Source organism: Pimephales promelas, chromosome 15 (genome assembly GCF_988280905.1).
Source record: "Pimephales promelas chromosome 15, fPimPro1.hap1.1, whole genome shotgun sequence".
In the NCBI taxonomy this organism is placed as follows: Eukaryota; Metazoa; Chordata; class Actinopteri; order Cypriniformes; family Leuciscidae; genus Pimephales; species Pimephales promelas.
Genome location: NC_142783.1, coordinates 5,372,170 through 5,399,111, shown reverse-complemented (window position 1 = coordinate 5,399,111; position 26,942 = coordinate 5,372,170). Strand labels below are relative to the sequence as shown.

Below are 26,942 nucleotides of genomic sequence, written 5' to 3'. Positions count from 1 at the left end.
TACATCTAAACGTATGTACGTTTCGTTTCAAAGTCGGGAGGACAGTACATTTTGAAGACTCTGCCATAATCCCGTTTTCCTCGGTTCTCCTCTGCTTTAATCTCCACAACCGGAAATGGACGAGCATCCTTGCGTCAAATTCAGAACTTATGCGTGCATATACATAGGGTGCTTCTCAATATCCCTCCTCGTCTCCTCGCTCCTCCGTCCTCCCTCCTATGACCCGGAAACCGATCGAGCTCAGCCGTCTTGAAGGACATCTCAATTCTCTAATTGCACCGTGAGGAGTCGAGGATGGAGGAGATAGGAGGCTTCCTGAGGAGTCATAAGCGAGGATACACAGGTGCATCCTACGCGGAACTGTTATATTGACTAAACGTGACGCACGTGTCAATTCTCCTCCCCCTTCACATCGGTCACAATCATTTTAATTTATACTTTACCTTTGCAGTTTATATAAACCACACATCTCAGATATTTCAATAGTATAGCCTATCTTTATTATTATTTATTATGAATTTATAAAATAACCAAACTTCAACAACATAAGGGAGATCCTTTTAGCGCTGCTTATGACACTGTGGAGTGACACTCGAGTGATCAAGTATTCCAATGTATAAAAAAGCTTTTATTCGATTCCTCTCCTTTCCTTTCCTCGCTTCCTTCCCTCGCGTCCTACAGGGGGTGGAGCTGAGACACAAGGAAAGGAAACAAGGAAAGGAAACGAGGATGCATAAGAAATGAGAAGCACCCATAGACGCCCTATTGGCCGCTTTGGAACGTTGCTGCGATACATCAACGGGTCCGCCATTTTGCGGAGGTCAAGACTGCATTGTAATTAAATGCAAGTAAACGGGTGAGCTGCGTTTTTCTGGATAAAAACATTCTTGGATAAGAATGGTGAAGATCCCCATACTGAGATATTTAAGTTTGCTCATTGTGGAAAAAGCATTTTATGTGATTGACCAGATTTTAGCAATAACATTGATAACTGATGGATCATTTATGATAATACATATGTTGTGGTACAACTGGGCATGCAGTGCAATGCAAATAGTAATTATAACATAAAGTGAAAAGTACTAGTAAATAGTTTAGTCAATAAAATAAACAAATAGTATACAGCAAATAAAATGGTAATGAATACATGTAAAAATATTGATAATAGTTTATTAATAATTCTATAATAATAGCAATAGAATAAGACATTTCAACTACAGAATAAACACACACAAAAAATATATTTAATATTTAGCTCTTTGTGCTAAATTTCAGTTTTACTGATCAGTAATAGGCTAGCCATTATAACAGAAGTAGCTTCAGTCAAACATACAAAAATAGCTTAAATATAAAGTTATGAAACTTTACTTTGCCTTCAGCCAAAACTATTTACCAGGGAACCATTAATAGATTAATGAGACCAAAGATAAACACAAATTATACGAATTATATCTCATGTTTAACCTCTAGACTAGAGACATCCGAGCCAGCGGCAACCGTCAGAAGCACTGGCCGTGGTACGGCTGTTCCACGGCTGTACGGCCGTGGTACGCAGCAACTCCGAAAACTTCAGATCAAATTTTTAAATAGGCTCTATCTTTATAAACAAACCACATATTTGAGCTTTAAACAACTACATTGTCGACTGAAAAACTATTAAAACTACATTGCGTGACACAATAACAGTAGTATTTAATCTCTAAACGTTACTTACTAATTAAATCATGACCAAATACAACCAAAAACAAACGTTCAGTCTTGCTTGTGAAAGGTACTTCCTCGAAAGCTATTTTTTCAGTTGTGTGGCGATTTTTACAGCCCCAAGCAGCGCACAAAAGAGGCATTTTTCTCAATTCCCGGTATGAGAGGTATGGGAAAGTTGATCTCCCCAATATGGCGGCGCCGTTGACGTACGCTCCAGCGGCCAATAGGGCGTCTATGTATATATTATGTCTATGTGCATATAGCCCATTCCATTACTTCCTTATGGGCGCATGCGCGAGAACTGAGACAAGGACGTTCTCATTCGTCTACTTCTTGTTACCGGCTGCTCACCGCTTAGGAGTTTTACCGCCACCTACCGTATAAAATGATGATCCATATATAAGGCGCTCCGGATTATAACGAACAGGGTGCGATTTGTGAAAAAAACAGAGGGGGGGATGTTTTGAAAAAAAAATCATAAAAAAATTCATGAACTTCATCACTGCATTTGCAGGAAAAAAAATTCTTAATAACTCATGAAGTATCCTAACGTAATATTTTTAATAGCTTCCCACACATATATGAACTGTGATCATGCACAACGAAAAAACATGCAATTAAATCAATAGATTAATAGGGTAGAGGCTAATTTATATCAGCCTCTCCTGAACCAGGGATTGATCGCAAAGTTAAACCACAATAGAAACAGTTTTACTGCTGCTGTTACGTTAAAGTTATAATGTTAACGTTACACCGCGATGCTGACCTACAGTGAAATAATAAAAAAAAAAAAACAGATGCATTATCTATGTTTGTTAATTCGCCTCATTTGCGCCGCAGAACCTCTAGATGCGCGTAAACGCGTCTTTACATTGAATTAACATTAAATCACTCGCGCCAGATGTTCGAGAGTGAGTGACTAATCAAAAAACATTTGCTTTAATCTCAGTTGAGTGAAACATCGTGTGTATAACTTTGGCCATTCTCAGTGACTGGACACTAGCTCTGCTTGTCATCATGGAAACAGAAAATCAGATTGTGATGTTTATTCTGAATAGCTATGCTGCTTTCATTTCTACAAGCAGCTCCACAGCCCAGCGCGGTTCTGCAACCGTCTCGCAAGTGTTGATAGGCTATTATACGAGGTGTAACCAATCAGATAGCGCCGTGGGCGGGATTGAGCAAGTCTGCAGACTCGTGCAGAGCCAGCCAAAGTAGCGTATTTAAAACTAAAATTAACTTTAATCAAAGCACGGATCCGTGATAAGTGTTCTGATCCGTCTCACCACTAGTGTAGGATCACTGATCACTTGGAGGGGGGGATAAATTTATCCCCACCGGGGATAAAAATAATTAAGCAGAGGAAGGGATACATTGACCAGAAAGGGGGAAATCCCACGCATCCCCCCCCCCCCGGCAAATCGCACCCTGATAACGAACACTGTCGTTTTTTGAGAAGATTTAAAGGCTTTTAAGTGCACCTTATAGTGCGGAAAATACGCAAATTGAAAAGCGTATGTACAGCGCGCATCTTCCTCTGCTTGTAAACAGAAAGTTTTGCGCTTCCAGCTATATCAGCACATCATCTTATACGGTAGGGGGCGGTAAAACTCCTAAGCGGTGAGCAGCCGGTAACAAGAAGTAGACGAATGAGAACGTCCTCGTCTCAGTTCTCGCGCATGCGCCCATAAGGAAGTACTGGAATAGTGGAATAAAGTCGTTATTTATGGGTTTTTTCGCACAAAGAGTATTCTCGTCACTTGATAAACTTATAATTGAGCCGCTGTAGGCACATGGAATATTTAAATCTTTTCTTTAATGACTTTATGGGCCGTCAAGAGCCAGTCCCTTATGCAGTCTATGGAAGAGTGATCCAGCTCTCAGATTCAATCAAAAATATCTTTATTTGTGTTCCGAAGATGAACAAAGGTCTTATGGGGTTGGTACAGCATGGGGGTGAGTAATTAATGACTTAATTTTCATTTTTGGGTGAACTAACCCTTGAATATATTAGGGCTGGGCGATAAAACGATAACGATAATTATCGCGATATAATTTTCCTCGATAAAACGATATCAAGAGGTCGATAAATGTTCGATAATGCTTATGCGTCAAAAGCGGAACGAAACTCATTTAACAGCGCGCGCCACACGGAGCATTTATCCGCTCGGGTCAAAGTCCAAATGGCAGTGCATTGAGCGGAGAGCGAGCTCACGCAGACGCGCCTCTGATCGTTTTGCTCACGAGATCCAGTGAGAAGCACTTGAGTTCAGCGAAGAACACCAATGTCAAGTTTAAACCTGTTTAAAGGCAGATGAAACACCGCTGACAAAAAGGAGAAACACTGCGTGCAACGAGACAGTCAGAATCTGAATTGATACTGAATCCATTTAGCCTACCATGGATTTACTGTAAGGTTAGCCAAGTAATATTAACTGCACCATGAAATGTGGGATATACATATTGTATAATATTATTAATGTAGACAATGTATTATGACTAATGGAATATAAGTACAGTATTTAATAATGCATTTAACTGTTAGGCTATTGTTTTTCATACAAAAAATACAGAAACCATAAAGTTATGCCATTATAGTGAGGAGCTAAGTTAGGCTATAACTGGTTTTATCTGTGGTTATCATGATCTAAAAAATGCATGATACTGGATGACCAATGGTTAATTTGAATACAACTCAAACAGTCAGAATATTACTTTTTACCACATAAAAATATGGTTGTTGCATAGGAAAAAAAACAACAACAAAAAAACAGATGTTACTGTTTTTGTTAATGAACATAAATTTAAAGAGTAGTTTAAAAACACAATTAACACTCTGGTTTATACAACTTTCACTTAGTTACAAAAATCTGCCTTTAAACTTAAAAAAAATAAATATTTGACATATATCGTGATAATTATCGTTATCGACTGATATAAAAAAAATTATCGTGATAATTTTTTTGGGCCATATCGCCCAGCCCATGTTATTGAATTTGTACGGTCAGCCAGCTGAAAAGGAATAACTGAAAGTTTCATTTACTATGAGGAAAGGTGCTTTGACAAGTCCGGGACAGCTGAAAGACTTTTCAGACAGGCTAAACGTTGTAGATATGATGCTTTTTTTTAAGAAAAAGGGGAGAGTAAACAGTTTTATTTTTTTATTTTATGTTTTCTTCGTTAGGCTACTCATCGTCATGTGTAGGGGTTCTGCTGCTACTGCTGGTAATCTTCTTTAAATATCTCTCTCTCGGCTGAGACTCTCGCTTACGGCCATACCACCCTGAACACGCCCGATCTCGTCCGATCTCGGAAGCTAAGCAGGGTCGGGCCTGGTTAGTACTTGGATGGGAGACCGCCTGGGAATACCAGGTGCTGTAAGCTTTTGCTTCATATTCACTACGAATATCATTCACTTCAACAAGGATTTATTTTCTTACATTTTGCTTTCTCTGGCTTTTGTCTGCTGTTAGTGCGGCAAAGGAAAAGCTCAGCTCAGCCTCGTCATTCTTCCTTTCTCCAACAGGAGGCGATCGAGTTGCTTTCTATTCAATTCAGAAAGCTTTTTTTGGCATGACAAAAAACAACAACAAACAAACAAAAACACCATACAAGTTGTTATTAAGGGTATAAATGTAAAAAATACTGACTTTTTTAGTTTTTTTTTGTAAGTCTTCCATTTGTTTTTCAACAGTGAGTGATGCTATTCTGCCCTCTTGCGTTTGGATTCAACTTTAATAAAGTAAATAGGCTAACTAAAGTGAAAACTGAAAGAAAACCTTCTAGATTTTCTACAAAAAATCTAGATTTTCTGTTATAGTAATGTTAAAACCATCAATTATAGTAATGACATGCTCTATATTAGAGATTTTTACAACAGCACACATTACAGCAATGTTAAATGTTTTTTTTATTATTATTATGGTTATTATGATTTTGTTTGTGCTCTCCATAATAGTAAATATTTAGTTTTCTAATTATTTCAGTACCACAGAAAAAAGGAGATTTATAAAGATTAATAATTAATTTCCAGACTCTTCTCATAATTAAAAAAACACAGAGATTTTAAGCTCATAGGCTAACAAAGAAACATTGCACAACTATTTGTCATTTAAATGATAAAACTTATAAGTTTGGAAACCAACCTCTTTGAATATTGACAATGAAAATATGAGGTACAGTTTCTGGTTGCACTGAACAAAATGAGCAGTTTTTGGTTAAACTTGGAGAGAAAATGTTTAGCAGGATAAAATTTGTTTAATATCTTAAATGAAATATCCTTAATCTTATTTGTAATGAAATATTAACAACCAAACATTTCTCCAATTACTGTAATAGTTCCAAATTCCAATAAACCGAGACCATAGGAAATGAAATATGTTTGTTAACTTTCTTCTTCTTGAAATAGAGAATGTATAGTCTTGTATTATTGTTTTTGCTTGTCAAAAACAAAAGTGTACCACAGAAAGTGTCAGCTGGATGTAAAGAAACATATGTAGACTATGAACTCTACATAAAGAAACCAGACCAGGACCTGGTCCAAATACAGAGGAAAATACTCAGTTTTTTTATCCATCCATCCATCCATCCATCTTCTTCCGCTCATCCGGGGCCAGGTCCCGGGGGCAGCAGTCTAAGCAGAGATGCCCAAACTTCCCTCTCCCTAGATACTTCCTCCAGCTCTTCTGGGGGGATACCGAGGCGTTCCCAGGCCAGCCGGGAGACATAGTCTCTCCAACGTGTCCTAGGTCTTCCCCGGGGCCTCCGCCCAGTGGGACGTGCCCGGAACACCTCCCCAGGAAGGCGTCCAGGAGGCATCTGGAACAGATGCCCGAGCCACCTCAGCTGACCCCTCTCGATGTGGAGGAGCAGCGGTTCTACTCTGAGCTCCTCCCGAGTGACCGAGCTTCTCACCCTATCTCTAAGGGATCGCCCAGCCACCCTGCGGAGAAAGCTCATTTCAGCCGCCTGTATCCGGGATCTTGTCCTTTCGGTCATGACCCAAAGCTCATGACCATAGGTGAGAGTAGGAACGTAGATTGACCGGTAAATCGAGAGCTTTGCCTTACGGCTCAGCTCCTTCTTCACCACAACAGACCAGTACATCGACCGCATTACTGCGGAAGCTGCACCGATCCGTCTGTCAGTCTCCCGTTCCATCCTTCCCTCACTCGTGAACAAAACCCCAAGATACTTAAACTCCTCCACTTGAGGAAGGATCTCTCCACCAACCTGAAGTGGGCAAGCCACCCTTTTCCGGCTGAGGACCATGGCCTCGGATTTGGAGGTGCTTATTTTCATCCCAGCCGCTTCACACTCGGCTGCAAACCGTCCCAGTGCACGCTGAAGGTCCTGGTATGAAGGGGCCAACACGACAACATCATCCGCGAAGAGCAGAGACGAAATCGTGTGGTCCCCAAACCTGACACCCTCCGGCCCCTGGCTGCGCCTAGAAATTCTGTCCATAAAAATTATGAACAGAACCGGCGACAAAGGGCAGCCCTGCAGGAGTCCTACATGCACCGGGAAGAAGTCTGACTTACTACCGCCAATGCGAACCAAGCTCCTGCTTCGGTCATACAGGGACCGGACAGCCCTTAGCAAAGGACCCCAGACCCCATATTCCCGGAGCACCCTCCACAGGCCGCCTCGGGGGACACAGTCGAATGCCTTCTCCAAATCCACAAAGCACATGTGGACTGGTTGGGCAAACTCCCATGAACCCTCCAGCACCCTGTAGAGAGTATAGAGTTGGCCCAGTGTTCCACGGCCAGGACAAAAACCGCACTGTTCCTCCTGAATCCGAGGTTCCACCATCGTCCGTATTCTCCTAGTTGGAACACACCCTCCGGGCCCCCTTCTTAAAAAGAGGAACCACCACCCCGGTCTGCCATCCCAGGGGCACTGTCCCCGACCGCCACGCGATGCTGCAGAGGCGTGTCAACCAAGACAGCCCCACAGCATCCAGAGACTTGAGGTATTCGGGGCGGATCTCATCCACCCCCGGTGCCTTGCCACCGAGGAGTTTCTTGACTACCTCGGTGACCTCAGCTAGGTTGATGTACGAGTCAACCCCTGAGCCCTCAGCCTCTGCTTCCTCAATGGAAGATGTGACGGCGGGATTGAGGAGGTCCTCAAAGTATTCCTTCCACCGTCCGACGACATCCCCAGTCGAGGTCAACAGCCGCCCACCCCCGCTGTAAACAGCATTGGTAGGGGACCGTTTCCCTCTCCTGAGGCGCCGGACAGTTTGCCAGAATCTCGTCGAGGCCAACCGATAGTCCTTCTCCATGGCCTCACCGAACTCCTCCCAGGCCCGAGTTTTTGCCTCCACGACCACCCGGGCTGCAGTCCACTTGGCCTGCCGGTACCTGTCAGCTGCCTCCGGAGTCCCACGAGCCAACCAGGCCCGGTAGGACTCCTTCTTCAGCTTGACGGCATCCTTTACTTCCGGTATCCACCACCGGGTTCGAGGATTGCCGCCTCGACAGGCACCGGAGACCTTACGGCCACAGCTCCGAGCAGCTGCTTCGACAATGGAGGTGGAGAACATGGTCCACTCAGACTCAATATCTCCAGCCTCCCTCGGGATCTGGTCGTAGCTCTGCCGGAGGTGAGAGTTGAAGATCTTTCTGACAGGAGATTCGGCCAAACGTTTCCAGCAAACCCTTACAGTACGCTTGGGTCCGCCGAGTCCATCCAGCCTCCTCCCCCGCCATCGGATCCAACTCACCACCAGGTGGTGATCAGTTGACAGCTCCGCCCCTCTCTTCACCCGAGTGTCCAAGACATACGGCCGCAGGTCAGATGAAACGACCACAAAGTCGATCATCGACCTACGACCTAGGGTGTCCTGGTGCCACGTGCACTGGTGGACACCCCTATGCTTGAACATGGTGTTCGTTATGGACAAACTGTAACTAGCACAGAAGTCCAATAACTGAACACCGCTCGGGTTCAGGTCTGGGGGGCCGTTCCTCCCAATCACGCCCCTCAGTGGCGCAAAAAGTGGGTATGCGCTATATGCGGCGCATAGGGGCGCAGCACAATGGGGGGCGCCAAAGCGATGGTAAAAAAAAAAAAATTATATAGGCTATATTGTATTTCTATATGTAGCTGCCGTTGTGCGTTTCTAAATCATTTCTGCATTCCTTCATTGTTATATAAAATTTTAGAGGACTAACAGCTAGGCTAGAGTATAGGCGCCCTCATGGAGAAGGGGGGCGGGTAATATCGCGAGCGGGCGGGGGCGCCGTGAGCTCTGAGCGAGCAGGTACGAGTAGTTAGTTGTCGTCGAAAAAGATGGATTAAACAAAATGTTGTGGGGCTAAAAATGGAAAAAGAAAGAGAGAAAAGGAGATGGCATGTCAATTGATGCGACAGCAGCTAAATAACTGCATGCATTGCTGAAAGCCAACAGGTAGGATTCAAAATGTGACATCCCAACACATGTAGGCTATATCTCGGTGGCCATCGGGACTACCGGGAGATTCCCGCTGGGCCGACGTGCTTTTCAGCCAATACATTTCATCCTTTTTTAATTTATTTGTCTTAACGGCCCACAAAACTCATACATCGACGGCCCATTTGTTTGTTGTTTGTTTTGTTTTTTGCTTAATTGGCGGCGCTGTGCTGGTGTAATGCATTGGTCAAAAAAAGTCAGCTTTAGTTTTTTTTTCTGACACACTGGCCCATGAAATACGTCATTATGCGCAAGTATCTTTCAAGTATAGAAATTAGTGCAAAACTAATTATGAAAGTTTCCTTTATTTTTCTGTGCATTTGTTTTACAATAGCCTTTATGGCTACTATCATGGGATTAATATTATAACTATTATTATGTAGTAGTGTAATGTAGACAGACACTAACTAAAAGAGGTTCAAATTTTTCTCTGTTTAATTTGCACCCTGAATATGGGTTGGAGCTTTCAATTTTGAACTCTCAAAGTGCACCAGACTGCTGAATTTAACATTACAGAACACAAAATTTTCTTACGGGGGAGCATGCCCCCGAACCCCCCTAGAGAAACAGAGGTCCACCTACCACAGTTTTACCTAAAATCCTGTGAGAAACACTGGTATTGCTGTTCCAATGGAGCTTAGTTTTGTTAGGGGGGTTCATCAAGGTGGAGTAGCTATAGTTTAATTGTGTTAATAAACGACAATTTTGCACTTATTTTCTTCTGTTAGCTCTCATTTCTTCCTACTCACTTATTTCACAGCACACTTACATTACATTTATTTTTCCTTTTTTTTTTGGGGGGGGGGGGGGGGGGTGCCGGGGGGCGCTAAAATTGTTGCTGCATACCCCTCTGAAACTGGGTAGTTGCGCCCCTGACGCCCCTCCAGGTGTCACTGTCGTTACCCACGTGAGCGTTGAAGTCCCCCAGTAGAACAACGGAGTCCCCAGTCGGGGCACTTTCCAGCACCCCTCCCAGAGACTCCAAGAAGGCCGGATACTCTGCACTGCCGTTTGGCCCGTAGGCACAAACGACAGTGAGAGACCTATCCCCGACCCGTAGGCGCAGAGAAACGACCCTCTCGTTCACCGGGGTAAACTCCAACACATGGCGGCTGAGCTGGGGGGCTATAAGCAAGCCCACACCAGCCCGCCGCCTCTCACCATGGGCAACTCCAGAGTGGTGAAGAGTCCATCCTCTCTCAAGGAGTGAGGTTCCAGAACCCAAGCCATGCGTAGAGGTGATTCCAACTATCTCTAGTCGGAACCTCTCAACCTCACGCACAATCTCGGGCTCCTTCCCCGCCAGTGAGGTGACATTCCACGTCCCTAAGGCTAGATTCCGTGTCCAGGGATCGGGTCGCCGAGGCCCCTGCCTTCGACTGCCGCCCAATCCTCTCTGCACCGGCCCCTTACGGCTCCTCCTGCAGGTGGTGAGCCCACGGGAAGACGGTCCCACGTCGCTTCTTCGGGCTGAGCCCGGCCGGACCCCGTGGGGAGAGGCCCGGCCACCAGGCACTCGCATACGAGCCCCAACCCCGGGCCTGGCTCCAGGGTGGGGCCCCGGCTGCGCCATACCGGGCAACGTCACGGTCCTTGTATATACTTCCGTCATAAGGGGTTTTTGAACCGCTCTTAGTCTGACCCATCACCTAGGACCTGTTTGCCTTTGGAGACCCTACCAGGGGCATATAGCCCCAGACAACATAGCTCCTAGGGTCATTCGGGTACTCAAACCCCTCCACCACGTTAAGGTGGCAGTTCAAGGAGGGCCAGTTTTTTTTAAAGAAATTAATCTTTAATCATTAAATACCCCTGCCCTACTAAGAGGTTCCACTTCAAACCAGGTTTTATGCAAACAGAATAGCTATTACAATTAGCTACTGTTGTGGTGAACAAAATATGCTTGTAAATGAACTTACATGGCAAAAATGATTGCCTGTGAAAAGCTGACAGTTAGGCCTAATAGAAGTTTTAAATTTCTGTAATTGCACATTAACAATTATGAAAGACATTGATGGCTACATCATTCCACACTTACTTAAGCACATGACATCATATAAGGTGCAAATAAAATCTATCTATCTATCTATCTATCTATCTATCTATCTATCTATCTATCTATCTATCTATCTATCTATCTATCTATCTATTCATCTATCTGTATAGTGTAAGGCATTCGGCTGACAAAAAAAAAGAGTTTAGTAAGCTCTGGTCTAGATGAAGATGAGGAAAGGAGCGGTTCCAAAAGAAAGTTTAGCGCTTAAGCTGCTTGGAAAGTCGTACGGGAGCTGCGGGGGGTTCCGATCATATGCGTATGCGGACAATTCGGATGCGATTTGAGCTTTGGATCCGTTGAAATATCTGAACTTCTGCGGCTAGACCGTATGCGACCGGGCAACCGGATGTGATGTATTCTAATAAAAACTATAAGCACGAGGCTAGAATCACAAATATTTTAACTCTTTAATGTTTTTCTGTAAGCACTCTTTTTATAAAATATTGGTTATAATTAACTATAGAAGAAGAAAAAAATTATAATTATTAAATCAATATTTATATTGATCAGCTCTATAAAATCTACTGTTTTTATTTGAGAGTCATTTTTTTGTGTAGATATATTTATGCATGCATTACATTCAATAAAATCATTAATTTTTCCATTGTGAATATCCGAGGTTGCTTCACGACCAATTTCAAAGTTCCGTGCGACTGACACTAGGGGGCGAAATACGACAATCGTATGCGAATGTCGTGTGCAGTGGAAAGGTGGCTTTAGTAGAGAAAGAAAGCAACTCCATCGCCTCCTGGAGGAGAAAGGAAGAATGACGAGGCTGAGCTTTGCTTTTCCTTTGCCGCACTAATAGCAAACAAAAGCCACTAAGCCAGAAAGAAAACTGTAAGAAAATAAATGTACATTCAAAGGATAAAAGGTAAAATTCTCGTTGGAGTGAATGATCTCCGTGTTGAAGATGAAGCAAAAGCTTACAGCACCTGGTATTCCCAGGCGGTCTCCCATCCAAGTACTAACCAGGCCCGACCCTGCTTAGCTTCCGAGATCGGACGAGATCGGGCGTGTTCAGGGTGGTATGGCCGTAAGCGAGAGACTCAGCCGAGAAAGAGTTATTTAAAGAAGGACACCAGCAGCACCCCTACATGACGGACCACACTGACACACGTCCCGAGCTGCAGAAACAGACCCCTTTCCCCTCTCAAGTGTTTTCAAGACTTTTTTCAAAAAATATTCTCGCTTCATGAAATTTTAACTCGGTTCACAGCATTTGTGGCACACATTTTGTACCATAACGATGAGTGAGAAAAACCCGCTGACGTCCCTTTTCCTTAAAAAAAAAGACAGAAAGTAAAAGGTAAAAGTCAAGAAAATTATTAGCTTAATTGTTATGCATCCTAATGATATTGAATACAAATTTGTTAGTTGCCAGACATGACTGATTACAGTTCAATTAAAATGAGTCAATATCACTTGTTTTTTGTTTATACTTTTTAATAATTTATTTAGGCGTTTGATCGTGAACTCGTACTGTTATTAAGAGTATTACTGTAAAAAAAAAATATTTCAAACAAAATTGACTTTTTGAGTCTTCCATTTTTTTTTTTCGAACAGTGCAGATGCTGCCCTCTTGCGTTTGGATTCAACTTTAATAAAGTAAATAACTAAAGCAAAAACTGAAGAAAAAAAAGCTAAGAAACTAAGAAAACTAGAAATTAAAAATAAAATCTTTGATTTTGCATTAAAGTGATGAGATGACATGAGTGCTTTGTACAATATTAGAGATTGCACACATTACAGGAATGTTGACTGATTTTTTATTATTATTACAAATGCTTGAAAAACAAAACAAAACAAATCGGGTATACAAATCAAAATAGGCCTATAGCCTATATAGAACAACCCAAAAAATCAAAATAATAATACAAATAAATAAAATAATAAATGTCAGTTTATTATACAGTTTATAGTTAACAGTTACAGTTAAATAGATGTGTTTATATATATATATATATATATATATATATATATATATATATATATATATATATATATATATGCTTAACCTTTGACGCTCCTGTCCATTTGGTGGCGGTATATGCACCTTTTAGCTGGTTTGCCAACCGCCATAAAACTCCGATGATGAAGGAGATCCTCATTGGGAAGTTTTGCTATGGAAGTGCGATAAAACCCTTTGGATAAAACCGGTAAAAAAAGGTTATGTATGAGTTTTTCTGCCAGCAGTTTGATCTGTTTTTGTGACTTACTTGTATCACCGCGTGTAAAAAAATCTCCACACACTCATCATTTTGGTGAATTGAGTGGGTTTAGCTTCTAATTTGATGTTAATGTATGTTTTTAGCCATATCTGTGACCTGTGTCTTAGATTGCAGTGACTCTTAGGGAGGACGGTAATTAATGTGTCTTTTCTCATGCATCCTTCAGCAGAAAGACCGTGAGTCTGAACACTGTTCGCTGACGTGTAACAGGCTAAACTCTCTGTCTCTCTCTATTCATGAACATGAAGAAATCCTGAGTTCTTTGTATGCAGATTTATTTTAAAATTAAATCCATACATATGAGAGAGTGAAACAAACAGCATAATGGCCCAATGACGTGTTGTGCAATTTTGATGTCCAAACCCCTTTATGAAGTCAAAATAAGGAAATGTTTTATAAAAATCACATTTATTTAATCTGTTAATCTCTGTTTATCAAATGATATATTGAGGGTATTACAAAGTGAAAGAATTATAAGACATTACAGTCTCATAACGTCATACCGGATAACTGTCCGGACCTTAGAGTGACATACAAAAAAGCCAAACAAACTGTTAAAAATAAAATAAACCTTAACATCTCTGCCACAGGCATTTTTGTATGAGTCTTGACAACAATATATTTAAATATTACAAAGAATATGACATCCAGTTGATTGTTATGCTTTGGAGCATTCTGTCCCATAACGTCATACTAGAGCCAGGGGTAGGCAAGTTCGGTCCTAGAGAGCCGCTGTCCTGCAGAATTTAGTTCCAACCCTAATCAAACACACCTGAACAAGTTAATCAATCTCTGCGTCCCAATTCGCATACTATCCGTCCTAAATAGTATTCGAAATTAGAATTAGTACGTCCCAAATCGTAGTATGTTGAAATGAGTGTTTCAAAGATACCCGGATGGTCTACTTTTTCCGGTCAGAATCCGAAGTGTAGATCGATGCACACTCTAACGGCTGATATTGCCCACAAACCATTGCGCGTTGGACGAGGATTCGGTTAGAACTACAAACACGAGTAAAAAGTCTTAAAAAAAAACTACAGACACGTAGTCGAAACGGAGGACGCGCGAGTCCCCGCTAGGGCTGTGCCATATCATACCGTCCACGATAATACCGGTATAACATTTTACATGATAAAAAATTGTCATATCGCGATATTGATGATATGATGACGTATGGCGTATTTACGTTACTTAGCGCGTGCACAACAACACAGCAGCATGTCAGCCTCCGGATCAGATCAAGATTTAGTTCCTAAAAAGGGCGCTACTCCAATAGTATGGAAGTTGTTTAAATACAAGAGGTCAGATCTCCCACAACACAATTTTTTTTTTTTTTGTCAAATATGCATGAAAACTCGTTTCACCACTTCCCTACTAGCGTACATTTTGCATTCGCCTAATCTTCCTTCAGAGTTTCCGCAGTTCGGGTACAACAGTCAACACGATTAAACTCTTTCTAAGATGATTCAATGTTACTATTATTATATTTGTAAATAAAAGGTCTATGGTTTCGCATAACACAACTTTATCTTGCTGGACTTTATTGCTGTATCGTTAACTAAATCATCATGTTACTTTCTACCGGCCGGGTGTCTGTTAGAGCAAAACACTAGAGTCAGAGCACTATTGTTCATCACACGCACAGTAACTGAAATGTAAAACTGTTAAAAGAAAGGACTCAATAAACGATTGCATAGCTAGATGCTGTATATTATCCACGACGCTACGCATCAATATTTATTTCCTTTGTGCTTTGAACTGTTCAGTGCAGAGTATTCGACGCGCTACGCGTGCGCGCTGTGACTCCGTGTTGCTTCAAGCGCATCATTCAGCGCTCGGGATGCGCATAAGCGTTGTGCGATATATTGGAGCCTTTCATATCATAATACTTTTGCGCAATGAAAGATTATTAATAGCCTTTCTTCTGTCCTATCGATCATATGTTGCTGCCTCATTAAACAGCTGTGCTATACATTTTAAACATGCCTCAATTTTATAGTAGACTAGGCTATATAATAATTAATCCTTTTGATTTGTTACCTTGTTTTTTTTCATGAATGTACAATACAAAGAGCAATGTGTAAAGTTTTACCAGATTTAGTGTTACAATTGTCTCTTATTTATTCCCCACTAAATGTTTTTTCTCTAAATGTTCCGATTTTATACAATTATTGTATAAATTAGGTATTGTATACCTCATTTGATGCTAATCCAAAAACTATGCAAGGCAACTGTTACATTTTGAAGGTTTGTTTGGATTGCCGCTGTTTGTTTAAATTTTTTGTACTTCAAAGTTTAGGTAAATTTTATTAGGTGACTATATTGTGCAGGCTTCTGAAGTTATTGTTAATATTGTTAATGTATTACTGTAGTTATTGTTAAAATAAAATGATAAGGAGTTATGTTATATCGCCCACCCCTAGTCCCCGCGGTTGTGTAGTAGAGAGGTTTAGATAAAGAGCTTTGAGTGATTAATTATCAGTATCTAACCTGACGAAAATGAATTTATTCAATGTTGTACACATTGCATTTGGAGCAGCATTGTGAACTTTTGTAAAGACACGTTTAGCCATTACGTTTTAAATGCATCATTATATTCAAATTGCAAACACACGAGGAGAGCATGAAAGACCCACAACTGGCAGATGAACGCCCTCTCCGAAACGGTAGGAAATAAAATTAGATAGAATGGAGGATTTTAACTGTGACAAGATGATTGACAGGGCAGTTTACGGTGACAGGATGCAACGCAGCACGCGACAGAGCTGTCCGTTAAAGATGACGTGATAGTATGTCCCAAAGCTTGCCTACTCTTTTGCTACACACTCAAAAGTATGTACTTTTTCCTCACAAAAAGAGTACATACTTTTAGGACGTAGTATAAGTAAGCGAATTGGGAAGCAGCCAATGTCTTCAGGATTACTAAGGCTATAGGCAGGTGAGATTTTGTTCAGTGTTGGAGCCAAACTCTGCAGGACAGCGGCTCTCTAGGACCGAACTTGCCTACCCCTGTACTAGACGGTGGGCTGAACGTGTTTTCCGTGTTGTTGATCGATCTCCATCAGTAGAGAATAAGCTTCTTTTATGTATGATATCAAGTCATTATATGTAGTCAAATAAAATTTGTTGGCAATTTTGGTTTGATCATAGCCTGACTTCGTCTAGTGAGAATATGAGTCTGAAACTGCTTCATAGGGCTTTGATTATGAGGCGTGTATTAACCGAACCAGGAAAAAAACAAAAAACACTGCACTCAATTGGAAAGTCGGTAGACCTTCAACCAATCAGAGCAACGCAGTAAGTCAACTACTTTGCATTTCACAGTTGTCAACAGAACTTACTTATTTTAGAAGTTAAATAACGAGTGATGCTTCTTTTAATTGGTCCTCCATGAGTGCGACCAAAGGAGAAACGACAACGACCACAGGCTTTTCATTACGTCCCATCTTCTTAGAGACCGTCAGAGCCAGCTGATAAGTTACACTTTTCCCGAATCATGTAGGAAGGATAGCAAAAAATATCTTTCCGATCGACAAATGCCTTGATTGCAGTTTTCTGTTTGTCTGTTAAAATGAATGCGCTGTCAATTTATTTAACAAAAGACGCGACAGCGGAATCTATACATCTCAATTCTCAAGCTGCAGTCATCTCTGAGGGAAATCAGTTAGCGCTCTTTGATAACGTGATGATTACGTCCTTGCAGATCATCTGTCCATCATCGTATAAAGCCCCCCTGGCAATTTGATTGGCCCGAACGTTTCTTGCCTGATCATAATTACTCAATGGATCGAGTCCAGATCGAACTTCCCGTCCAAAAAATGTTGTGGGCGGAGTTCGGGCTGGCATCCAGGCTAGTTTGATCATATATTTTCACAAACATTTGTTTTATTTGTCAATGGTCTTAGGCAAATCACGGGATAGCTCTAGTAGCTGAACCAATCAGATTGTAGTTTTTAGCTCATTAAAAATACTAACCAATCCAGTGATTATGAATTTTAAAAAAAATTGCATATTGTGAGGTCACTGACTAGGTTTCAATGCAACCCACAAATCAGAGGCCGGTTACGTTTTAGGCCGGTAACTTGTGTGAAAAAATCTATTTTTTTAAACATAATTTTTCATTGAATCGATGTCTAAAGACATTTCCATCTAAAATGACTTTTCAGGTAAGTGTGTCTGTCTGAAAAGAAATTTAATATAGTAATCAAATGTCAAACAACACTGCATAGTTTATCATAGTTAGATTAATGCTTATTAAAGTTGAAGTTATTCATTCAAGAGCTGTGAGTGATTTTCTCTGCCTTTTGTTGTTTGATTCGCATTACTGGCTCAATTGTCACGTTTATTAGTAGGGGTAACCGTTTAAAATTCCATAACCGAGTGAAACCTTTTTGCTCGGTTAAGTGGCGTCAATACATATTTGTACAAAACTTTTGCGTTTTTTTTTCTCTGATTGTCGATAAAAAAAATATTGCGAAATGACAGCGTTTCTATTAACGATGTTATGCGACTAAAACATTTTTTTTTCCTTTCGCGATAAGCCATTCCAAAAATAATGGCAACGGACGTTGGTATATCACAGCCACCGCACTAGACATTAGTATTATTTATGGAAGGAGACGTGGTGTGTCATCCGAGCATTAATGGCAGGTAAAGTCACAGAGTTTCTGTGTGTTTCTCCCTCATTTCTGCTCCGCGGTCTTGATTGTGGCATTTCTTTGAGGTTTTGTCTAGTAGGCTATTCCTTGTATCTTTTATGAATTTTAAAAAAGAACTCTGCCTCGTATTATGTCCAAACGGTCTACTTTTGTGTTCATTCGTTTCCCATTATTTAATCGGTTGGCCTAATTGCGAAATGAAAAATGAACGTTTGTTGTATTTTGTAAATAGCAAAGTTGAACACCAAAATGTTCATTTGAACTGTAGGCTTATACACCAAATGTTGCGCAAAAATATATAGGCTATATATAGGCTACATATCGACGAATTTGCCCCTTAAACATTTAAAATATTTGACAAATTAATATGAAAAAAAAGATTTTACTGGTTTTCTGAGGCCAAATTAGAACCTGGAAATGATATTTTCCCCCGCAATGCTGAATGAGAAGAGCCGTAACCACAGCCTGCAGAAATGGGATTTATAAGTGATTTATATAGGCTATAATAAATGTGTCTGATAATAAAATAATATAAAATAACGAGGCATTAATTATTTATTAATAAACTATTGTTTTCTAAATAATTTTCGGCTAAAAACAATTCTCCATCTCAGGATGCACATTTAGAGAGAAATTAATTTGCTACATAATTACATAGTCAGAAGATATTGGCCTTCGATTAGAATTTGTTCGTTTTAAATTGGACATTTAAAGCTTTAGCCTACAAAGGATAACCCCTGTAGACTAAAGCTTTACATGTCTAATTTAAAACGAACAAATTCGAATGCGGTGGCTGTTTCAGTTCTCGCGCTTCAGTTCGCGGAGATCATGAAGCGCGCCTGAATGTTAAAGAACAACGTTTTCTTGTTATTGTGAGTTTACGCAAATAAATGTATTTGCGAATAATGCATTATTATTTTCTGTATGACCAGAAATGAAAGAGTATTTTAAGTTGTTTGTTTCCACTGAAAGAACTGCAAGTGTTCACATGGGCGTCTCGCAGCCATCAATGCGCGCTCCACACACACTGGATATGCGTCAAAAATATTGTGTTTATTTGTGCTTTGTTCCTTTTTTTGGATAAAGGCGTCTTCTACATAATATGCAGCCTAATAAAATGTTACAATAATGATGATTATTATTATTATTTGCGGACACGGAGTTAATGTGCTTATTTTCAATTGGCAATTTCATTTTGAAGGGTGATGGAAACGCGGCTACTTTAACTGCTCTGTACTTACCACTGCGTTTTATTTCTATAAATTAATTTCGTTTCAAATGGGGTCCAAACAGTTATTAAAAAGGTGTTAAAAATTAACTCTGTATCTCGAGGTTGCGGCGCGCACATGGTTAACCGAGTATTAACCGATAAGGGCCTCGGTTAACCCTTATGTGCTGTTGTGGCTTTTTTCAGCCACTAAGGGGTATTTTTTAGTCTTAATTTGGCCGTAACTTTTTCTTTGTTTCAGCAAATGGAATGATTTTTGGTGACAAATCTTATTTTGACACATATTTTGGGAAAATGCTTTGAAATTTTTCAAAAACTCAACAGTACACTCTGGGCAAATTCACTACCCTTTCGTTATGTTCGTGGCTGAAAAAAGCCACTACTTTAAACTGCTGTAAAAATGTATCAGATAAATATTTTTTTCAAATTTTTTTGCATAAATCTATTAACCGACCTCAGTCCTAATCAAAACTACTAAATGTTTAAAAAAAATTCAGGATTTTAACTCTTTAATTGCCAAATTCATAAATGATGTCACTGATTTGGGAAAAAAAACACAGAAAATTACTTATTTTCAATATAAAATATGATTGTGGACTGGATTTTTTTTCACCTTTTATCACAGTCTTGGACATGTCAAAGATTAGAAACAACATTGGTTTTGATGCATTGTTAGTTTTTGTGTAGCATCAGATTTTAACTTTTTCTCCCTCATTTACTGTTCGTGGCTGTTTTTGCCCCATTGACTTCCATTATAACCACATTTTTTGATTGCAAAGCCATGACACCATAAAATCATGCATTTTTGATTGTTGATGGTTTTCCCTGTTGGGAAGAGGTAAAATTTGTAATTTTTACTGTTGATAACCAGGTGGAACCATTTAACCCTTTAGACAGGCCTGTGCAAAAAAAAGCTTAGTTTCTGGCTTTTACATGCAGTTATATGGAGTATAATAGCATATTACAGTGTGTATATGTGTGTGTGGGTGTGCGTGAGTGTGTGAGAGAGTGTGAGAACTCACCTTGATGTGTCTGAGAAAATAAAAATATACACTTCAGCTCTCAAAACTACATGGAGTAAACAAAAACAAAGTAAGTGTATTTATGCATCTGCTGCCTTTTGATGGTGAGAAATGCAGACTAAACAAAAACAAAGCAAGTGGATATAAACGCTTGTCATTTGATGGTGAGAAGAGCAGCAAGCAACATGAGAGAGGGCTTGACTTGTAGTGAAGTTTTAGAGATGATTATGCAGTCTGACCCCTCCAGCGAGCTGCAGGAGGTATTGTCTTCTCACTCTGACCGCAGACTCAGGACAGTCAGATCCTGGTTTGGATGTGGCACCCTCATCATCATCTCAAGCTTCCACTGAAGGCGAGGAGGATTCAGATGATCCTGGATCTGGATGGACTGGGAGAATCTTGAGAGGGACATGGTGGCTCTGAAAATCGCATGACCACTGCGATCATCCCACAGGCAACGTGTGGACTCCCCTCTGGATCTGTAGACGCTGGCCAAAATCAGTAGCCCCATGTAGGCACAGAGATCTGTGGAGTCCACCCCAGTCCAGTTTCTCATTGTGCGGTGCCCATGGAGGTTGGTCATGCTGACAATGAGGTCAGTCGTCTCCTCCGTAAAAAACAGATTGAACACAGAATCCATGTTCTGAACCATTGCGATAGCATTGCGTGTCGGCCCTCGACTCACGCCTCTTGCAGGCTGAAGAAAGGGAATTGTCTCCGCATTGGTGGAAAACCATACTTCACCATTTCTCCCAATCCCCCCAGATCCAGGATCCACAGAATCCTCCTGCTTTCAGTGGAAGCTAGAGCTCCACTGAAGGCGAGGAGGATTCAGAGGATCCTGGATCTGTGGACTCCACAGATCTCTCTGCATGGGGCTACTGATTTTGGCCAGCGTCTACAGATCCAGAGGGGAGTCCACACGTTGCCTGTGGGATGATCGCAGTGGTCATGCAATTTTCAGAGCCACCATGTCCCTCTGAAGATTCTCCCAGTCCATCCAGATCCAGGATCATCTGAATCCTCCTCGCCTTCAGTGGAAGCTTGAGATGATGATGAGGGTGCCACATCCAAACCAGGATCTGACTGTCCTGAGTCTGCGGTCAGAGTGAGAAGACAATACCTCCTGCAGCTCGCTGGAGGGGTCAGACTGCATAATCATCTCTAAAACTTCACTACAAGTCAAGCCCTCTCTCATGTTGCTTGCTGCTCTTCTCACCATCAAATGACAAGCGTTTATATCCACTTGCTTTGTTTTTGTTTAGTCTGCATTTCTCACCATCAAAAGGCAGCAGATGCATAAATACACTTACTTTGTTTTTGTTTACTCCATGTAGTTTTGAGAGCTGAAGTGTATATTTTTATTTTCTCAGACGCATCAAGGTGAGTTCTCACACTCTCTCACACACTCACGCACACCCACACACACATATACACACTGTAATATGCTATTATACTCCATATAACTGCATGTAAAAGCCAGAAACTAAGCTTTTTTTTGCACAGGCCTGTCTAAAGGGTTAAATGGTTCCACCTGGTTATCAACAGTAAAAATTACAAATTTTACCTCTTCCCAACAGGGAAAACCATCAACAATCAAAAATGCATGATTTTATGGTGTCATGGCTTTGCAATCAAAAAATGTGGTTATAATGGAAGTCAATGGGGCAAAAACAGCCACGAACAGTAAATGAGGGAGAAAAAGTTAAAATCTGATGCTACACAAAAACTAACAATGCATCAAAACCAATGTTGTTTCTAATCTTTGACATGTCCAAGACTGTGATAAAAGGTAAAAAAAAATCCAGTCCACAATCATATTTTATATTGAAAATAAGTCATTTTGTGTTTTTTTTCCCCCCAAATCAGTGACATCATTTATGAATTTGGCAATTAAAGAGTTAAAATCCTGAATTTTTTTAAAAAATTTACTAGTTTTGATCAGGACTGAGGTCGGTTAATAGATTTATGCAAAAAAATTTGAAAAAAATATTTATCTGATACATTTTTACAGCAGTTTAAAGTAGTGGCTTTTTTCAGCCACGAACATAACGAAAGGGTAGTGAATTTGAACAATGCACAAGGGTTAACGGTTAATGAAAAACTTGAAAACGTGCAGCCCTATTTATTAGACTACTGCCCCTTTAAGACCGAGTGCAGATCTAATAGATGACTGATGCACCTTCATTTTCTCCCAACTATTTACGTCCATTTAAGACATAAATTGTGTTTAAATGAATCTCAGAGCAGGTCATTTTATATTTTATGTATATTTGATAGTTTAGATGCGCACATGAAGACCAAAATGAAGTAGGCTATAGCCTACTTTTCTTGTCTCGTTGCAGTGCATTTCAGCGTCTCTTGCGCAGATTTTTGTGCTTTTAATAGCTCTTTTAATCATTAAATGCGTCCGCAATTTAGCAGCAATACAGAGTGCATTTTACAACAATCACCGATTGTGCTGATTCTGACGGTATGTTTGGGTTTTAAGCCCAAGAACACACCAAGCCGACGCCAACAAACTAGCGCTGATTAAAGCCGACTGTGTTGTCGTCTCTCGTCGAGGTAAAAAGCTGCCCTTGAACAGACCGAGAGAACTGCAGCCGACTGTCAGCTAGAATGTGCGTTCTGCGCCTGCGTTTAATGAGCCAACTGTCTATTTCTGCAGATATTTTAGTCTATATTCGTCTCGATAAAAAATAGTCTCGATAATCGAGCCCCGAACGCCGTTCAGAAGTTCGCTGAACTTCATACAGTTCAGATCACTCAGCACGACGTTCGTGGTTTGACTTATCGAGACTATTTTTTAAGATGGCTCCTGTCTGTATACACGAAGTGAACTGTCTTCATAAAGTATCTTCTTATTAAACGGTCTGTACACTTACAAAGTTCACAATGCTTCGTTTTGCATGTATGGAGCCTCATAATGTTACTGCGTTAGTGTGGGGCTATTTTGAGCCTTGTTAGTGGTATAAAATAGCGATTTCTTTTTACTTAGTCAATGTCCCCATTACTAGCATTATACGCTAAACAGTTTTTAGAGATAAAACTCTTTACATTCGATTATCATGAAAACAAATCTCAGAGAACGGTTGACTATGTACCGATGTTTTATTAGACCAAAGGTTCATTGTTCGCCGGAGTTCTCCTTTAACATCACTGCAAAAAGACATCGAATATAAAATCTATATTTACTCATCTAGTAGGCTATAATAATAAGTATAGAGTACGTTTTCTGATGAAAATCAGGTCTGCTTTCCTGCAACAGAGCAATAGCCAGGTGTTCACCCTCGGCGCGAATGTTTTGGAATGTTCAAGCTCTGAACGTCGCAAATTCGCGTCGCGGCTGATGTGAATGGTTTTTTGACGCGAACTTTTCTAAGGCGAACTATTCGCTTTTTCGTTTCGCTTTTCCGTTACGCGTCTGGTGTGAAAGGGCCTTTAGGAAGAAATGACAGCGCAACGCTGTAAAGGGAAGGAAGTTGCGCTAGACGGAATCCGTCTGTAATGGTTTCATCTCGAATATCTCTTTTTTTTAATAATCTTTGAAAGCGGAAATCTAAAATAAAATTAGAATAATATCCAGTATCTAAAGTGTAACAACGTTTGAATGTTTAGTTCTGTCCTTATTGTCACTCATTAAGCAAGGGCTGTCGTGCAGGTGAGAGATTAATCAAGCATTTAAGCAAGCATTTTTTGACTACTTTGTTTTTTTTTTTGTTTTTTTGTTTTTTTAAAGGGTGTGCGCCCATGAGCACCCACGGAGGAAAACATAAATCGGCACCTATGCTCGAGGATATATCATTTCAAAAACTAAAGCAGATGGCAGCGATCAGCCCACCGTCTGTATAATGAATGATCTAAAAACAGGGAACTTTTGGAGACAAAGAGGTTTTTCAGCTGCTCAGTTTAACATGATGATCCTGTACTTTGTAAATGCAGATTGGATAAAAACACAGTGATCACAGTTCACACCTGCAGTGAAGCCCCTCCCACAACAATTCACCAATAAATACTGGGATTATTCCCATCATCCTACAAGAGAAGGACAAACTCCAGGAGTAGCAGCTGAAATCTGTGTGACTGTTAAAGATGGAGTTTATTAAAGAGGAGATTGAAGACATGAGTGATCCAGAACCATCCAGAATAAAACATGAAGATACTGAGGAACAAATAGGTTGGTGTCCATTCTTGATTCTTCATTGTTGATAGTTTGGTAGATGTGAATTAATAAGCAGTATATGAATGATAAATGTTAGAGAAATACATCTAAATGATCATAACCTTGTAGCAGTTTGCAAACATATTTTTACTATATTAACAATGAATGACAGGAAAAAAAGTGAAAGATATTTGTTGTTTTCTGCTATTAAATAAGGGTTCACTTGAACTGATTCGAACTGTATTTCTGTGTATTTTAGACCAGGTGAGAGTGAAAGAGCAAAGACAAGAACTGAATGAAGTGAAGGAGGAACATCGTAACTTTACAATTCAAAGAACAAAAGCCAAAAAGATGCACACCTGCACTCAGTGTGGAAAGAGTTTCACATGGGAAGGACAACTTAACAGACACATGAGAATTCACACTGGAGAGAAACCGTTTACATGCACTCAGTGTGGAAAGAGTTTTTCTTATTCATCAACTCTCAGTGTTCATCTGCTCATTCACTCTGAAGAAAAAACATTTAACTGTGATCAGTGTGGTAAAGATTTTATTTCATCAGCAAATCTAAAATCACATCTGAAAGTTCATTCAGATGAGAATGTGCCTTATGTGTGTTCTCTCTGTGGAAAGAGTTTTTCACGTCTGAACTGTTTGAAACTGCACCAGAAAACACACAATGAAGTGAGAGATTATATTTGCTGTCACTGTGGGAAGAGCTTTACTTCATCTCATGGTCTGAAACTGCATCAAAGAATTCATACTGGAGAAAAACCTTACAAGTGCTCATATTGTGACAAGAGTTTCACTCGGTCTGGAAACCTGAAATCACATGAGCGAGTTCATACTGGAGAGAAGCCATACGACTGTACTCAGTGTGGAAAGAGTTTCTCATGGAAACAAGCCCTTAACACACACATGACAATTCACACTGGAGAGAAACCGTATACATGCACTCAGTGTGGAAAGAGTTTTTCTCGAGCATCACATCTCAGTGGTCATCTGCTCATTCACTCTGGAGAAAAAACATTTAACTGTGATCAGTGTGGTAAAAATTTTATTTCATCATCAAATCTAAAATCACACCTAAAAGTTCATTCAGATGAGAAGCCTTATGTGTGTTCTCTCTGTGGAAAGAGTTTTTCAAGGATGAACAATTTTAAACTGCACCAGAAAACACACAATGAAGTGAGAGATTATATTTGCTGTGACTGTGGGAAGAGCTTTACTACATCTCGTGATCTGAAACGGCATCAAAGAATTCATACTGGAGAAAAACCTTACAAGTGCTCATATTGCGACAAGAGTTTCACTCGGTCTGGACACCTGAAATCACACGAGCGAGTTCATACTGGAGAGAAGCCGTACGACTGTACTCAGTGTGGAAAGAGTTTCACCCAATCAAGTAATCTAGTGACTCATATTAGAAAGCATTGTTCTGCGTCACAGTGAGCAACTGTTTTGTTAGATTCACATAAAGTAAATGTGTAGTTAGTTAACTAATAAACTAGTGTTGCTGTGAAATGCCTCAAGATTTGTGTTTTATATGTTGGAGAACAAGAAAATGATTTAATTAATTTTAATTGAACACTTACTCAAAGAAAATAAAAAATACCAAAATGAAAAGAGACTGGAAAGAAATGTTCATCAGGTATATGTTCATAAATTTAAAAAAAAAAAAATGAATTTGATTTCTGAATTCATTTTTAAATTATAACATTTGCAAATTTGTTAACTATCATTAAACCTGAAAATTATTGGCTGAAATTTCTCTTTCTATTTTTTTTTAGTGTAAAGAAAAAAGGCAGAAAAATGACACCCCACAATGTGTATCGTATGTAATTACAATTAATTATAGTTATTTTTATAATTAATTAAAAAAAAAAAACAACCTTTTTAAGCTTTTTCAGTTAATTGGACTCTTTAAAGGGACAATTCACCAATTTGCATTAAAGGTGCCATCTACCATAAAAAATCAAATCATAATCCATTTTCCATACCAGATGGGGGCAGTATACCTCCAGAAAGTGAGTCGTGCTTCAAACAACATGAGCGAGCGCTGTTTTGCTCTCTCTCCCTAGTGCATATAAATCAAATCATTTGACACGATAGTAAAATGTTGGAAGACTGCAGTTTCACGTAGCATTTGGAGATTTTTAGAGATCAGAGACTAAAAGAACAACATCTCAACTCTAAATTATAAAGGCCGTCTCATAGACGCCTGTATAAAATATAAGCCGGTGCATTTCGACGATATGGGAAAATAAAAGCCCAGGCTATTATTTGTAGTTTTACGGTATTTGTTTTGTTCATATTACATTTTTATTGTTAGTATTAATTAATTTGACAGAGAGCATTCGCTGATGTTGACCAGGCTAGCGCCATTCAGAGCTGCATTCGCAGCCTGACTCATATGAGT

The 26,942-nt window shown here is 40.1% G+C and overlaps 1 protein-coding gene and 2 non-coding genes across 5 annotated transcripts; 2 read left to right on the top strand and 1 right to left on the bottom strand.

Annotated features, from left to right (window-relative positions):
• The first annotated feature begins 4,969 nt into the window (after nucleotides 1-4,969).
• Nucleotides 4,970-5,088, top strand: LOC120486963 (5S ribosomal RNA). The gene has a single exon (XR_005624335.1). It is a non-coding gene; the product is annotated as a 5S ribosomal RNA (ribosomal RNA).
• A 7,057-nt stretch (nucleotides 5,089-12,145) lies between these two features.
• On the bottom strand, nucleotides 12,146-12,264 carry LOC120487047 (5S ribosomal RNA). Its single transcript, XR_005624365.1, has one exon. It is a non-coding gene; the product is annotated as a 5S ribosomal RNA (ribosomal RNA).
• Nucleotides 12,265-13,273: 1,009 nt separating this feature from the next.
• On the top strand, nucleotides 13,274-26,057 carry LOC120480998 (uncharacterized). Of its 3 annotated transcripts, none has more exons than XM_039674429.2 (3): nucleotides 13,274-13,381; nucleotides 24,304-24,538; nucleotides 24,783-26,057. In XM_039674429.2, exons 2-3 carry the CDS (start codon nucleotides 24,454-24,456, stop codon nucleotides 25,973-25,975), a joined length of 1,278 nt encoding a protein of 425 aa, XP_039530363.1. In that variant the 5' UTR covers nucleotides 13,274-13,381; nucleotides 24,304-24,453; the 3' UTR covers nucleotides 25,976-26,057. The 3 variants fall into 3 exon arrangements, with proteins under 3 accessions (XP_039530363.1, XP_039530355.1, XP_039530349.1); XM_039674421.2 differs by having other exon boundaries at nucleotides 13,302-13,391; XM_039674415.1 differs by having other exon boundaries at nucleotides 13,304-13,381; nucleotides 24,101-24,538.
• The last annotated feature ends 885 nt before the right edge of the window (nucleotides 26,058-26,942 follow it).

What these genes read in the sequence shown, in the direction of transcription:
- LOC120480998 (XM_039674429.2), top strand. Translation starts at nt 24,454, where the DNA reads ATGGAGTTTATTAAAGAGGAGATTGAAGACATGAGTGATCCAGAACCA. An exon ending in AGATACTGAGGAACAAATAG is followed by an intron (nt 24,539 to 24,782) that starts GTTGGTGTCCAT and finishes TGTGTATTTTAG; the next exon opens with ACCAGGTGAGAGTGAAAGAG.